The sequence below is a fragment of the Ochotona princeps genome, chromosome 1 (assembly GCF_030435755.1).
Source record: "Ochotona princeps isolate mOchPri1 chromosome 1, mOchPri1.hap1, whole genome shotgun sequence".
Classification (NCBI taxonomy): domain Eukaryota; kingdom Metazoa; phylum Chordata; class Mammalia; order Lagomorpha; family Ochotonidae; genus Ochotona; species Ochotona princeps.
The window spans coordinates 117,993,315-118,008,875 of NC_080832.1; the positions used below are offsets into that span (position 1 = coordinate 117,993,315).

The 15,561-nt window shown below is 41.8% G+C and overlaps 1 protein-coding gene across 1 annotated transcript; it reads left to right on the forward strand.

Annotated features, from left to right (window-relative positions):
- The first annotated feature begins 9,010 nt into the window (after nt 1-9,010).
- On the forward strand, nt 9,011-10,037 carry LOC131480782 (olfactory receptor 2B11-like). The gene has a single exon (XM_058666724.1). It carries the CDS (start codon nt 9,069-9,071, stop codon nt 10,035-10,037), a length of 969 nt encoding a protein of 322 aa, XP_058522707.1. The 5' UTR covers nt 9,011-9,068.
- The last annotated feature ends 5,524 nt before the right edge of the window (nt 10,038-15,561 follow it).

Genomic DNA, 15,561 nt, shown 5'->3' on the forward strand with positions numbered 1-15,561 from the left:
GCATGTTAGAGAGAGGAGGAGAGAGGAGCAATGATTTCCCCTTACATAGGTGAGGGAACTGAGATGGAATGCTTTAAAGGGGGTGACCGGAAGGCAGGTCTGGATCAAGCTAAGATGCCCATCCACATGGTGGACCTGGGCTTGGCTAAATAGCATTGCCTACCACCCACTGGCAGATGCAAAAGCTGGGTATGGGGGGCATTCCTGACTGAGCTAGCTAACAGCACCTGCAGGCCAGTGTCAGAGAGGGGTGGAGGTCAGGAGATACCTGTGCCTCCGCACCCACCAGAATGCAGGAGAATTGGATCTGAGGCAGATTTTACAGGGAACTTGTGAACTCACCTCTGTGGGACCCATCACCCACCGGTTTGCACAGAGAACTGGGGTGGTGGTGACAGGCTGAGTCAGGATGGGCTACAGACACACCTGACTGTGCTGGGAGCTGGGGCTGGGAGGATATCTGGATGGACCAAGTTGCAACACCTGCTGGCATATGCAAAGACCAGGACTGAGTGCAGACCATGGCAAGCAGGGTCATAGCACCTAGAAACATGTGTGAGAACTGGGGGTGGGATCAAGCCTACTAGGGGATCTTGGAGAATGTCCCAGCTAAGCTACAGCTTCCACTGCTGAACACAACAGTTGGATCTGGTGACAGGCCAAGACAGGTTTTGTTGTGGCACTCCTTAATATTTATTAAGGTGAAGTCTAGGGGAAGGCAAGACTAAGCCAAGCTGTAGCATCCATTGGCATGCATAAGAGGCAGGACAAGTTGTGGGCTGTGCTAAGCTGGGACAGACTGCAAAACCTGTCCACAATAACTGAGACTGTAGGTGGGCTATGGCAGAGTAGAAGCACACCAGCACACACAAAACCTGGGGCTGGAAACAAGCCAGGTAGCAAAACTCTTGGGGCTTTTTTGCTGGGCTGCAGCTCCCAGTGAATTGTGTGAGAGAGCCAGGGCTGTTGGCCAATCAGGCTGTGGAAGTCTATAGCACCTGTTAGCATGCATGTGGGCTGTGTCTGAGGGCTGGGCAGATTTGGCTAGGTTCCAGCACTCACTATCATTCATGAGAGCCAGACTGGGACAGGCCAGGCTAGGCCATAAAACTCACCAGGTTATATGATAACCAGGTCTGGAGGTGTGCTGTGTGGGGCTAGGCTGTAGCACTTGTCAGTGAGAGCAGGAATGGGTGTGGGTAAGCAAACTAGACTTTATGACCTGCTGGTGTGTACCAGCAATGGGGAACGGCCAAGTTAGGTTGGGCCACTGCACCTGCTGGCATATGGGTGATTTATTGCCAGGAAAGGGATTGACTGGCGAAATTGGGGAACTCTCCTGCTAAGGGTGGTTCTCAATGGTGAGCACAAGAGCTGAGGCTGGGACCAGGCCAGGTCTACTGGCCTTCAGAACTCATTGGCATATTGTGAGCCAGGTCTGGGACTACTTCAGATCACAACACACACTGGTATGTGTGAGAGCCAAGATGAGGGACATGCCAGATCATGTTGGGCTGTAAAAATCACCGGTTCTAATGTGAGCTGGACTGAGCCAGGCTGAAGCACCTTCTGGCAAATGTTGACAATGGAGTTGGCCGTCTTATACTGGCCTGTAGCACTTACTGGTGCATGCAAGACCCAGCGCTAGGAAAGGGCCTTGAAGAGGAACTTTAAATACTTCCTTGCTGGACAGCTGTTTCCACTGACTGTTACCAGGCTGGTCTAGGGACAAGCCAGGCTAGGCTAAGCCATAGCATGTCCTAGCAGGTGCTGAGACTGTGAGTGTGTCATATCAGGCTGAATCACAGTATCTCCTGGGTGGCAGAGGATCTGAGAAGATAGTGGGAACTGTGGATACTCTTCTGCTGGGCTGCAGCTCCCACTATTAAGCATGAGAACTAGGGCAGGGTGAGGGCCAGGCTGGTCAAGGCAGCAGTACCCAATGACATGTGTATGGGCCAGGTCTGGTGGCAAGTTGGACTGAGCAAAGCTGCAGCACTCATGAGTGTGAAAGAGATCCAGAAGGAATGGTAGGCTGCAGCACATGGTAGCACACACATAAATCATTTTGGGAAGCAGTGCTGCTGGGAGCTTTGGGGGCCACCCCAGCTAGGCCACAGCACTTGCTGGTATCCATGGTGATCAAGTCTGTGGAGGACTTGGCTGGGTAAGACCATAGCACCCATGAGTTTGTGCAAAATATGTATTGGGGCAGAACTGACCAGGCAACTGCACCACCAATATATGTGCTGGCTGGTGCAGATGACAGTCTAAATCTGACCCTGTACTATTTGTTGCACACAAAAGTCAAGTCTGAGGTCATCCCAGGTGAGGTTTCTTATGGAACTCCCCAGCTACACCACTGAACTTGGACCCAAGCCACAGGAAAAATCGCCAGATTTGTTGATTGACCTTGGAGTGCACGCATCAAGACAGAGCCTCTTCAGTGGCTGATACAATGGACAGCATTCCCAGATGCACATAGAGGACGTGACAGCCAGCTCATGTAGCACAGCAGAGGACAACAAGTACCTCATAAAAGGATGGAAAGTAGAACAGGGTAGAACAGGGTGGACAACACTCCTAGCCAAGCGTGTAGCTTGTCTGGGTGTGTGGATGCATTAAGGTGGACTTGATCAGTCAAAAGACTTTGGAAAGATTTTTTTTTCAGCTGTGGTGAAATGAGGCAAGCATGTTTTCAGAACTATCAATACCACTCATGTAACACCCTAGAAATATTCTTCTGCATAATGGGGTTTCTCAGGCATCATTGAAACTACTCATGTAGTTTTAAAGAAAGAGCAGCCCTCCCTCCTTTTTTCCTGTGGATGCAGGAAAAACAAATAGAAAACATTTGTTTTACCTAGCTTCCTCCACACATAGACCCTCCGCAGCCATGGAGATCCACATGGTGGTGTGTTATGCTCAACTATATGAATAACATTAAAAATAAAATTAAATTTAAGAAGAATCAAATCTGCTGGACAACTACTTCCATTGGAAAGCATGAGTCGGGAGGGGGGCAGATCAGAATAGTCAGGGCTGTTACACCTGTGGGCCTCATGTGGGCTAGATAAGGAAACGGCCACGGTGAGCTGACTGTTCCGACCGGTGCAAGTAAAAACTAGAGTGGGTGAGGATTGGTTGGGCTAGCCGCAGTACTAGCTGGCAGAGGCTGGCACTTGGAGCTAATTCTGTCAACTCAAATGCCAGAACCACCTGGAGAGTGCATAATCTGGGAGTGAGTGTGGCCTAGAAGGGAAATAGTGGGCACCTCCCTGGGGGCTACCACTCTCATTGGACAGCATGAACACCAGGACAGGGGCAGGGGTGGTTGTACAGAAGGGCTCCTGCCAGTAGGTGTGTGGGCTGGATAGTAGGTTGGTTGGGTTGAGCTGGGCTTCAATGCCCATCGACACGTGCGAGAGCTAAACAGGATGTGGGACAGACTTGACAAGCCTGCGGTGCATACTGGCAAGCATGGGAACCAGGGTAGGGGGCAGAACTGGTGGGGGTTATGGGGAGTCACCCCAACCAGGCTGCAGCTCCAACCGGTTTGCGTGAGGACCGAGTATGAAGTGGGCAGGATTGAACTAGACTACAACACCCATTGGTTCATGAGGAAGACAGGGCTGGAAACAGAACGAACCCAGCAATCCCAACGACCAGCATGAGCATAAGCTGATTGGTGTGACAGACAGTGTCGGACTCTGTACTAGCAAACTCGCGCAGGAATAAGGCCTGGGATCATCTCAGATGAAGTTTCTTTGGAGATCCCTCCAACTGAACTGCTGATCTTAGAACCCCAACCATGAAGAGACTGTCAGCCAGTGGATTCTGAATAGGATTGATTGCGATTGGAACAGAGAGATTGGCAGCAATCCAGAACTGATGAACTATCAAAATTGTATGAGCAGGACCCTCAGAGCGTGCCTCCCGTTGGGGATCTGGGATGGGTGGGAGGTTGGGTGGGGCTTTTCCCTTTGTTTTTTTCCCTGATCCCAGATACAGGGTAAAATGATATTGATTGGAAACAATGGTATTACCCACTTTTACCCTGTAGCCCTTGACACTTTGTTCCCTAATCAACTAAGTAAGATTATTAAAAAATAATTTGAAAAAATTTTTAAAAATGCAGAAAATAAAGTTAGAATACAAACTGAAAAAAAAGAGAATTCCTAAAAAGATTATAGTAGAAATCTATAGCTTAAAAAGCCATACAGGAGGGCCCGGCGGCGTGGCCTAGTGGCTAAAGTCCTCGCCTTGAAAGCCCCGGGATCCCATACGGGCACCGGTTCTAATCCCGGCAGCTCCACTTCCCATCCAGCTCCCTGCTTGTGGTCTGGGAAAGCAGTTGAGGACAGCCCAATGCATTGGGACCCTGCACCCGTGTGGGAGACCTGGAAGAGGTTCCAGGTTCCCAGCTTCGGATCGGCGCGCACCGGCCCGTTGTGGCTCACTTGGGGAGTGAATCATCGGACGGAAGATCTTCCTCTCTGTCTCTCCTCCTCTCTGTATAATCTGGCTGTAATAAAAAAAAATGAAAAAAAAAAAGCCATACAGGAAGAAAAAATAAGAAAAATAGACAAGTTAATATTAAAACCAATGTAAGGCACAAAACACAATGAGAGCTAACCACTTAATGATTAAAACTGCAGCTGGTGCCAAACTGTGTCCACAAGAAATAGCAACTGCAGTTTGTCACCAGGCTATTAGAGAACAATCTTCTCGACAGACCCGCTTACCTCCCTGGAATAACCGTAGAAATGTAACCACATGAATAAACAAAGAAAATGTCCCTTTGCAATAAAAAAAAAAAAAGAATCAAATCTTAAAATGTTAATTTCACTGATACAGATTATCATGAATATGAACTCATACAGCTCGTATGGAACAGAGTATGGTCATTTCTCAGAACTCTGATAGTAGTTCTACTCCTGAGCCTATCTAAAGGAGATGAATCAGGTCATGGGTTTTCTATACACCCACATGTTTAGCAGTTCAGCTCACAGTAGCTAAGATATTGAATCAATCCAAAAGTCTGTCAATTAAACACTGGATCATGAAATTTTGGTTAAAAAAAAGAAAAAGAAATTGTGGTCTATATATGATGAGGAATACTACTCATGTGCCAAAAAAAAATCCTTTCTTCTTTTGACAAAATGGACTCAACTGGAGACCATAATGCGTGGTGAAACAAGGCAGTCCCCAAATGATTGATATCATCTGTTCCCGTGATCTGTGGTAACTAAAATAGAGAGTTTAAAAAATGTAACACATATGAGTGGACTTAACAATATGAGACTTAGTCATTATCTATAACCCTTCTCTGTACTCTTGAGGAACCATGGGTTTTCTACTTGCTGAATTTATTTAGTCACGAATTAAGCTTGTGATTGCAAAGTAAATTGAAATTTTCTCACTGAGAAATTGAAACTGAAAGAGCGGAATGAGGAAGAAGAGTGAGAGTGGATGAAGCTTGGAGAGTTGGGTGGGAAATATCATTCTACTCTTAGAACTGTACATATGAAACACATCACATTTGTTTCCCTTACCAAAAATAAAAAAAAGTATTCAGAAAAAGAAAATTTTCCAGGTCCTGAATGAGACATGAACATGCAGGTACAGGAAGCCTAAAGTATCCCAAGCAGAATCAACTGAAAAATATATACTCCAAGGAATATTGTAGTCAAATTGTTAAAAATGAAGGGCAAGAAGAGAATCCACAATAAAAGAAGATCATCAAGCTACACATGAAGGAATCTGAATTAGACCAACAGCAGAAATCCTAAAATTCAGAAATCTATAGGTGATAGATAAAGCCAAACTCTTAAAAAGAAAAAGAAAGAAAGAGAGAGAGACAGAGAAAGACCCTCTCCATCAGTATTATATCCAGCAAAGGCACCCTTTATAAGTGAAGGAGAAATAAGGTATTACCCAGATAAGCAAGATTTGAGAGAATGTACCATCACCAAACAAGTCTTACCAGAAATTCTAGAGTTCTGTATAAGAAGCAAGCATTAAGAAAATGCATGACACAATCAAATATACTAACAGACTAGGGATGCTCAGTAACCAAGCAGGTGCCAGTTCTTACCTATCAATACTAACCTTGAATACAAATGTATTAAATTTTCCCAGCCAAAAGATGGTTGGCTAAATGTATAAAAAATACCCTCCTATATACTTACTGAAAGAAACTGCACACTTCATATTTCACGTAAATACGGTTATGAACTGAAGATGAAGGGCTGGAAAGAAGAGATAATAGGAAAATAGAAACAAAAAATTAAGAGGAACTGTCCTCACACAACATAAACAGACTTTAAAGAAGAAAATATAAAAAGAGACAGGACATGGTGTTCTGATAAAGAGATCGATTCAACAAGAAAGCAAAACCATTGTTAATATATTTTATTAAGAATATCATTAATATTTTAGTACGGACGGCACTGAAGATTGCTTCAGATAGGAAAGACAATTTAGTGATGCGAATTCTGAGAAAGCTACTGTCATGAGATATCACTGAAAACATACTGGATGAAATAATTAAACACTGAGATCTGCATGTTTGTTGTTTAAATCAAATACTGAACTTCTTATGGTGAATATTATATCAAGTTAAAATCTTTACTGTACTAGCCTGTTATGGGAGCAGTATTTGAGTTCAGAATCCTTTGAGTTCATTCAAAATTGTCTAAAAAGGCTAATGTTTCTTTTGCTTATGTGTAAAACAATGCTTATGATGACTTTAAAATAGCAGGGATTAGCTCAATCGAATATCTTTACAAAAATAAAAATAAAAGCAATTATCCCCATGTTTTCAGGTGATACATGGAAATTTTTTTTGACATTATTGAAGTGGACTATATTTTTCAGGAGTCTTTAACACCTGAATCCATTTTCCATAATAAATGCAAAATTCATCATTTCATTAAAATTTTACAAAACTGAAAAAGAATGACATCCACAAGGAAATTGCTATAATCATCTCTTTGTAAGAAATTTCCCCAGAGGCTTGTTATCTTATGGAGCACAAAGTCCCACAGCTATATAAAGAGAGTGAATGCCTTCCTTATTTATTCCTGTTGGGAAAAATAGGCATCAGTTTTTTTAATATTCAGGATACTTCAAATCAAACAAACAAGTCAGCAATAAGAATCTGTAATAAGACATAAAGGCACTGGATACAGGGACAATATTTAATCCTGAACCTCAATTGGATTCTGATGGGAAGAGAAGGTATATATTTATGTGTATAAATATATACATATATATTTTTAAAGGCAATGACATATCACTTTGGACTGTCAATACTTATTTAAGGTGGGTATTTAAAAGTTAGAAAAACGATTTATTAACTCTGCTTCATTTAATCTTTGAAAAATTGTGCATATTGTATCTATGCACAAAGTTACATACTAAAACATAAATAAGTTAACAGCTTTTTAAAAAATGTTTATTTATTCAACTTGAAAATTAAAGTTAGAGAGAGGTGGAGTGAGAGAGGAATGAGATCTTCCATCTACTTGTTCACTCCCCAGATGGAGGCAATGACCAGAGTTGAGCTGATCGGAAGCCAGGAGTAAAGAGCTTCTTCAAGGTCTCTCACGTGGATTCATCTGGAAAAGGCCTTAGGCCACCTTTTGCTGCTTTCCCAAGGTGTAATTACAGAGGTGGATCAGGAAGTGGAGCATCTGGGGCATGAACGGTACCCATATGGGATGCTGGCACTGCAGGCAAAGGAGAAGCCTACACCACCTTTTTGGCCCTGATGTTTTTTTTAATATTAACACATGTGGTTATAATATAGAACACTGAGATATTTAAAAAATAATATTGGTGTCCTGTTTATGTTTCTGGACATTAAATTTAATTAAAATAAATATTCAGTGGCATAAAATCTTGAGAATAATGCAATGAAATACAGGCAAGAAAAGAAAATTCAGTCCTATGCAGACTTATTGTGGGAAGAGAAGAGTATTGTTATTATTTGGAACAATCTGCAAAAAATTATTTGGCAGATATGGACTCATAATCAATGAGATATTTTATGAAAATATCTGATGTACTATTAAGCATTGTTTGAGAAAGTTTGGTTATATGCTAAAATAATATTCCTGATGCAACAAAGTTGATAAGACAGATTCTAAATATTTAAGCAGTGACTAAAAGACTCTTGTATTAATTATCACAGTGGTCCAGACACAAGTTTTCTACCTGTACTGTACTACCTAGTGTTTTCCAAATTTTTACAACCAACTCTAGTAAGAAATACATCTTACATCATAATTCAGGTCATACAAAGTATATACATAGTCACATTTATAATGGACATAAATAGATGGATAAAGTAACATGTAACTGTTCAAATGTGCAGTTGCAACTTACAGTGTGGAAGCAATAACATAATCATATCGTGTTTATATGTCCATGCCCTAAGAATCGTTAATCACCAGGATGTGAATTCTCTTGTTATATCTTGTCTTTCCATTAATGAACATATTAAGTGGTACTTTTTGTTTTAAGATGAAACTGTTATCTTTGCAAAAGACTTACTATGGTATAAGAAAATTACTCAAGGAACAGTAAGATGTGCTATTTCCATGTCAAATAGAGCAATCCTCCAGGAGCTCAATGAATTCTGAATCCACGTGAAGCAATTAAAGAATCTAGCAGGAGCACACCCAGGACCTAAAGATTATGAACGACAGAAATGTGCACATGAGGTAAGTCACAAGGACTGGGTCTGAAGCACGTATTCCTCCAAGTCATAAACTTTCTGGAATAAAGTCATTTGTGAAACTTTTGTTCAAATAATACTTTATAAATAATAGTTGCTGTATTGAATTTCTTAGAAAAATGTAGTTTTGCTTTGAATTTTTTTAGAGTAGATGCAGAAATAATGTTTTCTGGACAATTAGACTCATATTTTTTTCATATCTGCGAGTCACTAGAGCTAAGCTGCAGATCAAACCTCTACATAACTCCCTCTGTTTTAAATCATAAGATGGACAACCAGAGAAACTCAGTACTGACATAATCCTTGTTGTCACCTGGATCCACCAATGAGAGAAACAAGAGCCATGCATCCAGGAAATGCAAGTTCTCCACACATCTTCATTCTCTTGGGCTTCTCTGATTATCCCTGGTTGGAAATGCCCCTATTCATGATGGTGCTCATGGCTTATGTGTTCACACTCCTGGGCAACATCTCCATTATTGTGGTGTCTAGGGCAGATCCTCGTCTTGACAGTCCCATGTACTTCTTCCTTTCCAACCTCTCTTTCCTGGACCTGTGTTTTACCACAACCACCATCCCTCAGCTTCTGCGGAACCTCTGGGGACCAGATAAATCCATCAGTTATGGAGGCTGTGTGACCCAGTTTTACATGTTTCATTTTCTGGGGGCCACAGAATGTATCCTCTTAGCTGTCATGTCCTTGGATCGTTACCTTGCCATCTGCAAGCCCCTGAGGTACCCAGCGATCATGAACAAGCGACTTTGCATCCTCCTCGTGGCCATGACATGGCTGAGCGGCTTGGCTAACTCCTTACTTCAGGCCTCTCTCACGGTCCAGCTTCCACTTTGTGGTAACAACAAGGTAGACAACTTTCTGTGTGAGGTCCCGGTGATGATCAAGATGTCGTGTGCTGACACCACGTTCAACGTAGCTCTGCTCTCCGTTGTGGGAGCCTTCTATTCTCTTGTTCCCTTGTCACTTATCCTTGTGTCCTATGGGTTCATTGTAGCTACTGTGCTCAGGATTCGATCCTCAGAAGGGAAGAAGAAGGCATTTAACACATGTGGTTCTCATGTCATTGTTGTGTCATTGTACTATGGGCCAGCAATTGTTATGTATGTACAACCCTCCTCTACTATTTCCCAGGACAAAAACAAACTCATGTCCCTTTTCTACAGTTTGGTGACTCCTATGCTTAATCCTTTTATCTACACTTTGAGGAACAAGGACATGAAAGGGGCAATGAGGAAGCTTGTCATGTCATTGTGTCATCAGGGAACAGAAGAAACATAGCTATTGTGCTGTGCACTGCCCACATTTAACTCTGCGTATCTCCTATTTTGAAAATACCTGTCAGCTTACTCTTCTGCAAAGTGTTAGCATTCATTAGCACCTGTGCTAACTACAAGTACTCTTTTGTGTACATTGGTGTAGTTTGTCAGATATCATTGTATGTGTGAAACTTAACATTACATTTACCTGCAATTAGCAAGAGTGTGTGGATCAACTCACTAAGTTTGTATCCAAATGAAGAGTCTTCTGCAATAATCCTTAACATTCACAAGGAATACATGCTACTTACATGCTCATGCAGTCAGACATAAAGCCACATGCTACTATTTTATGCATTACTTGGATAAATAAATACAAATAATTTACACTGAAATTCATCATTTTACTTTTGTGGATATGATTTGAGGTTAATCTTTTTTTCAAAGTCCATTCTTTTTAAAAATTACCAGAAAGCTCAAATATGTTAATTCTCAAATTTTTAGGTAGGTCTCTCAAATGTATATTCTCTGATCCTTTACAACTAAGACAACTAAAAACACTATAAGACTCTCTCTTATCTTCAAAAATCAACAAGTTTCCTTCTCTTCGAGGTATCCTACTGAATTAATCCTAGGGCACCAGTGGGAAAAATAAATGACTCGAAACCCAGAGAAACTTCTTTGTTGTCACAGGTGTTAAGTCACCTATCCATTAATGTGTAGATAACCTACCCAGAATTACAAAATTTGGAGTATTTTACACTTAATTGAGAGATGGAACAGTTCAGTCATTGAAGATTCAGAACATTATGTGACTAGCAGAAGGAAAATAAGGGACATGGAGGATAACATAGAGAAAAAATGCAAAAATAAAATAGACAGTCAAATTATCAAGCTTGACTTAGAAATGAATTTGAATGTGTGATAATGGTGTGGGAAACATTTGTTATGTTTATGTTATCAACAGAATATAGTCTTTGCATTATGAACCTACTGAAAAATATTTTAAAATTCACATTTAAAAGGGATCTTTTTATGATAATTTTTCCCATGTGCAGGCGTATTTGATGTGCTGGTCATATCTTACCTAATTCCCTAGCATCTCCCTAGCCTTTTTTACACACCAGAGTTTTTATCAGCTATTTTTAATAATAAATTCAATGCCATGTGGTCTCTTTGCATCAAAATATTCATTAATCATGTTCAGAATACTAATTTTAAATACTGCCCTTCAATTTTGATGTGCATGCAAAATTAATGAAAGCTATAACAAGGAAAACGTTTAAAGATGTACAGTAGAGGAAGATAGTGAAGTAGCGTGCCTTTCTTCCCAAATTCATGCCAGCAGGTGTTGTTGGAGTTCTGAATGTTGACTAACTTCAATGGGGCTTGCATTTTTATTTCCCTGACAGCTAAGGAGCCTGAGCATTTGTACACATATCTATTAGTCATTTAAATTTGTTCTTTAAAAAAGCTTATTCATTTTTTCACAGGGTTGTTGGTTTTACTTTTGTTCAGTTTCTGAAGCCTTTTGTAAATCGTGGATATTAGTTATGTATTGTGCAAAGATTTTCTCCCATTTTATTGTTTGCTTCTTTACTTTGTTGATCATTTCTTTTGCTGTACAGCAGCTTCTTGGTTTGTTTAGCTTGGCTTTGACTGCCTGCATTTTTTATGTCTTTTCTAAGTCTTTCCCCATTTCTGTATCTTGGAGAGTGCTTCCTATGTTTTCCTCTCATAGTTTGATGATTTCTATGTGCAGATTTTGCTCCTTGCTTCATTTATAGATGATATTTTTGTGTGAAGTGACAGGTGAAATGATTCTGTAGGGCACTTGTGTGCTTAACTCTGCGTGACTCAGCAACCAACAATTTGTATGGAGAACTGGGGGTGGTGACATGTTGAGCCAGGATGGACCAGAGACTCACCTGATCATCCTGGGAGCTGAGGTTGGGAGGATACTGGACTGGAGCTGCAGCATCTGCTAGCACATGCAAAAGCCAGAGCTGAGTGCCGACCATGGCAAGCAGGGCAACAGCACCCACCAACATTCATGAGATGGGGACTGGGATCAGGCCTGATGTGGGGCAGGGTGAACACCCCTGCAAGGCTGCAGCTTCCACTGGGGAACACAATAGCTGCAGCTGGGTCAGGCCATGACAGCCAGCATTGTAGCACTCCTCAGCATGTGTAAATGCTGAGTGTTGGCTCAGGCTGGGGTAGACCATGCAGTAGCATCTACTAGCATGAATTAGAGGTAGGACAGGGTGTGAGCTGTGTGCTCAGATAGGCCTGTCTGGAACACCTGTCCACAGTAACTGAGACAGTAGGTGGGCCGTGACAGATTGAGTAGAAGTATTCACCATTACATGCAAGACCTGAGGCTGGGAACAGGCTAGGCAGCAGAACTCTGGGGGCTTTCTTGCTGTGCTGCAGCAATCAATGGTGAGTATTAGGGAGCCAAGGCTGTGGGCAGACCAGGTTATAGAAGGCTAATGCACCTGTCAGCCTGTATGTGGGCTGTGTCTAGGAGTAGGTCAGACTAGGATAGGCTCCAGCAGTGACTGTTGCTCATGAGAGCCAGAATGGGTGTTTGACAGACCAGTCTATGCCACAACACTCACTAGGTTATGCAAGAACCATGTCTGGAGTGGGCCAGGCTGGGCTAGGCTGTATCGCTCATCAGTGAGAGCAGGAATGGGTAGTGTAAGCGGACTAGGCTTTATTACATGCTGGTGTGTGCCAGGAATGGAGGCGGGTCATTTTGGTTTGGCCATAGCGCCCAATGGCACATGTGATGTCCATTACGAAAAAAGGGCCTAGTTGGGGAAATTGGGGGACTCCCCTGCTAGGGACAGTTTCCACTAGCATACAGGAGAGCTGGTGCTGGAACAGGCCAGTGAGCCAGATCTGAAGCTGAGCCTGGCTGTTCCAGTGCACAACACATTGTTACAAACAAGTACCAGGTCAGGGTGCAGACCAGGCTATGTAGGGTTGTAACAACCACCAGTTCTAATGTGGTCTGGGCTGAGCAAGACTGAGTACCTCTGGCAAATGCTGACACTGGAGTTGGCCATCTCATACCAGAGCATGATCATTGAGTCTGTGGTGGACTTGGCTGGGCTAGGCCCCAACAACCATCAGTTTGCGTGATCTAGATCTCGGAACAAAACTGACCAGGCAGTTGCACCACCAGTACATGTGTTGGCTGGTGCAGGAACAGTCTGAATCTGACCCTGTACTAGCTGGCGCACACAAAATAATCAAGCCTCAGTTCATGCCAGGTGAGATATCTTACAGGACTGCCCAGCTAGACCACTGGACTCACACAGCAACCACAGGAATAGTCACAAGATTTGTGGACTGACCTTGTAGTGTATTTATCAGGACTGAGCCTCTTCAATTGTTGATGCTTGTACAGTGTACAGCATACCCAGATGTGTATGAAGGATACGACAGCCAGCTCATCTAGGGCAGCAAGTGACATCAAGTGCCTCATCAGTGGATGGGAAGCAGAACAGGGTGGACAACTCTCCTTAGCCAAGCTTGCAGCTTGTCTGGGTGTGTGGATGCGTTAAGGTGGACTTGGTGAACCAATAGGCCTTGCAAAGATTTTTACAACACTTGTGCAATGAGGCAAGCATGTTTTCAGAACTATCAAAACCACTCATGTAACACCCTTGAAACTTTCTACCACATACTGAGGCTTCTGAGGCATCATTGAATGACTCTCCCTCATTCCCAGGTACTGATGTAGTTTGACAGCAAAGAGCAGCTCTCTCCCTTTCCATGCCTGTGACATATAGAAAACAGTTGTCCCTTCCAGCTTTCTCCATAATTAGACCTTCCCCACACTAATTGGACACACATGGGCATGCACCACTCTCAATTATGTAAAGGATATTAAAAATAAATTAAAAAGGGTCAAATCTCAAAATCTCAATTTCACTGATACGGATTACATTTTTGCACTTTGTTATTTAGGTATCACAAATCAGAGAAAAATGTAACATTGTGTTTTGGGAACTGATATTTTACTAAGCCCAATGCTTTGCAGTTGCATCAATTTTATTGCAAAAGACCGATTTTCCATGAGGGGAGAGTGTGGGGAAGTATGGGGAGAATCCCAGTTCCTATGAAATTACAACACAATATAATTAATGAATAAAAAAATAGAATAACAAATTTATAGAAATTGGATTGCAGGATTTTTCCCAAAAAAAGATTCTTCTGTGCTATATTATAATCACATCCAGGACACCACACGTCTTATGATGTACTCCTGCAGTCTAAATATTCTAATAGACTGAAGAGTTCATTAAAGTCTATCATTTGTCAACTTTATAGTCACAGTTCTTGGCACATGACACACAATTCAAATAAAACCTTTCAAAATAAAATAGTCTCTCTAAAAAAAAAAAAGACCGATTTTCATTTGTTTCATGGATTAGTAGTATTCCATAGCGTTTTTTTTTCTTTGTTAACTATTTTTTTATTATTAATTACATTGTATTATGTGACACAGTTTCATAGGTACTTGGGTTCTCCCCACCCCTCCCCAAACCCTCCCACCATGGTGGATTCCTCCACCTTGTTGCATAAACACAGTTCAAGTTCAGTTGAGATTCCCCCATTGCAAGCATATACCAAACATAAAGTCCAGCATCTTATTGTCTAGTCAAGTTCAACGGCTTCTTAGGAATACCCTCTCTGGTCTGAAGGCAGAGCCAGCAGAGTATCATCCCGATCAATTAAAAGTTCCAACATACCATCAGCAAAAATTTACATCATTATGGAATTAATTGACATAGTAATGAGTAACCAATATGTTAAGAGTAAATGCGAGTTCTTAACCACCTTCTGTGACCACCTCATTGACATTTCCATTTCAGTTTATACACAACATATAACATACATAACATGTTACACATAACATCATATCATCTTAAATTAAGGCAAACATGTGGTATTTAACCTTTTGGGATTGGTTCATTTCCAGTTTGGCCCATTTGGCCACAAAGAACTGCATTTTGTTTTTTTTAATAGCTGAGTAGTATTCCATGGAGTAGATGAACCATAGCTTTCTTATCCAATCCTCTGCTGATGGGCATTTTGGCTGCTTCCATGTTTTTGCAATTACTGATTGTGCTGCTATGAACATAGGAGTGCATGTTGGTTTCTCATAAAACAATTGTTCTGGATATATTCCTAGGAGTGCTATTGCTGGATCATATGGTATGTTGAGTTTGAGTTGTTTCAATGCTCTCCATACTGATTTCCATAGAGGCTGTATCAGCCTGCAGCCCCACCAGCAGTGGAGTAGGGTTCCCTTTTCCCCGCAACCTCGCCAACAAGTGTTGTTGGTGCTTTTATTCATGTGGGCCAGTCAGTCTTACTGGCGTTAGGTGGTACCTCATTGATGTTTTAATTTGGATTTCCCTTATTGCCAGGGAACTTGAGCATTTTTTCATATGTTTATTTGCCATTTGGGTTTGTTCTTTTGTGAAGTGTCTGCCCATTTCCCATGCCCATTTCTTGAGTGGCTT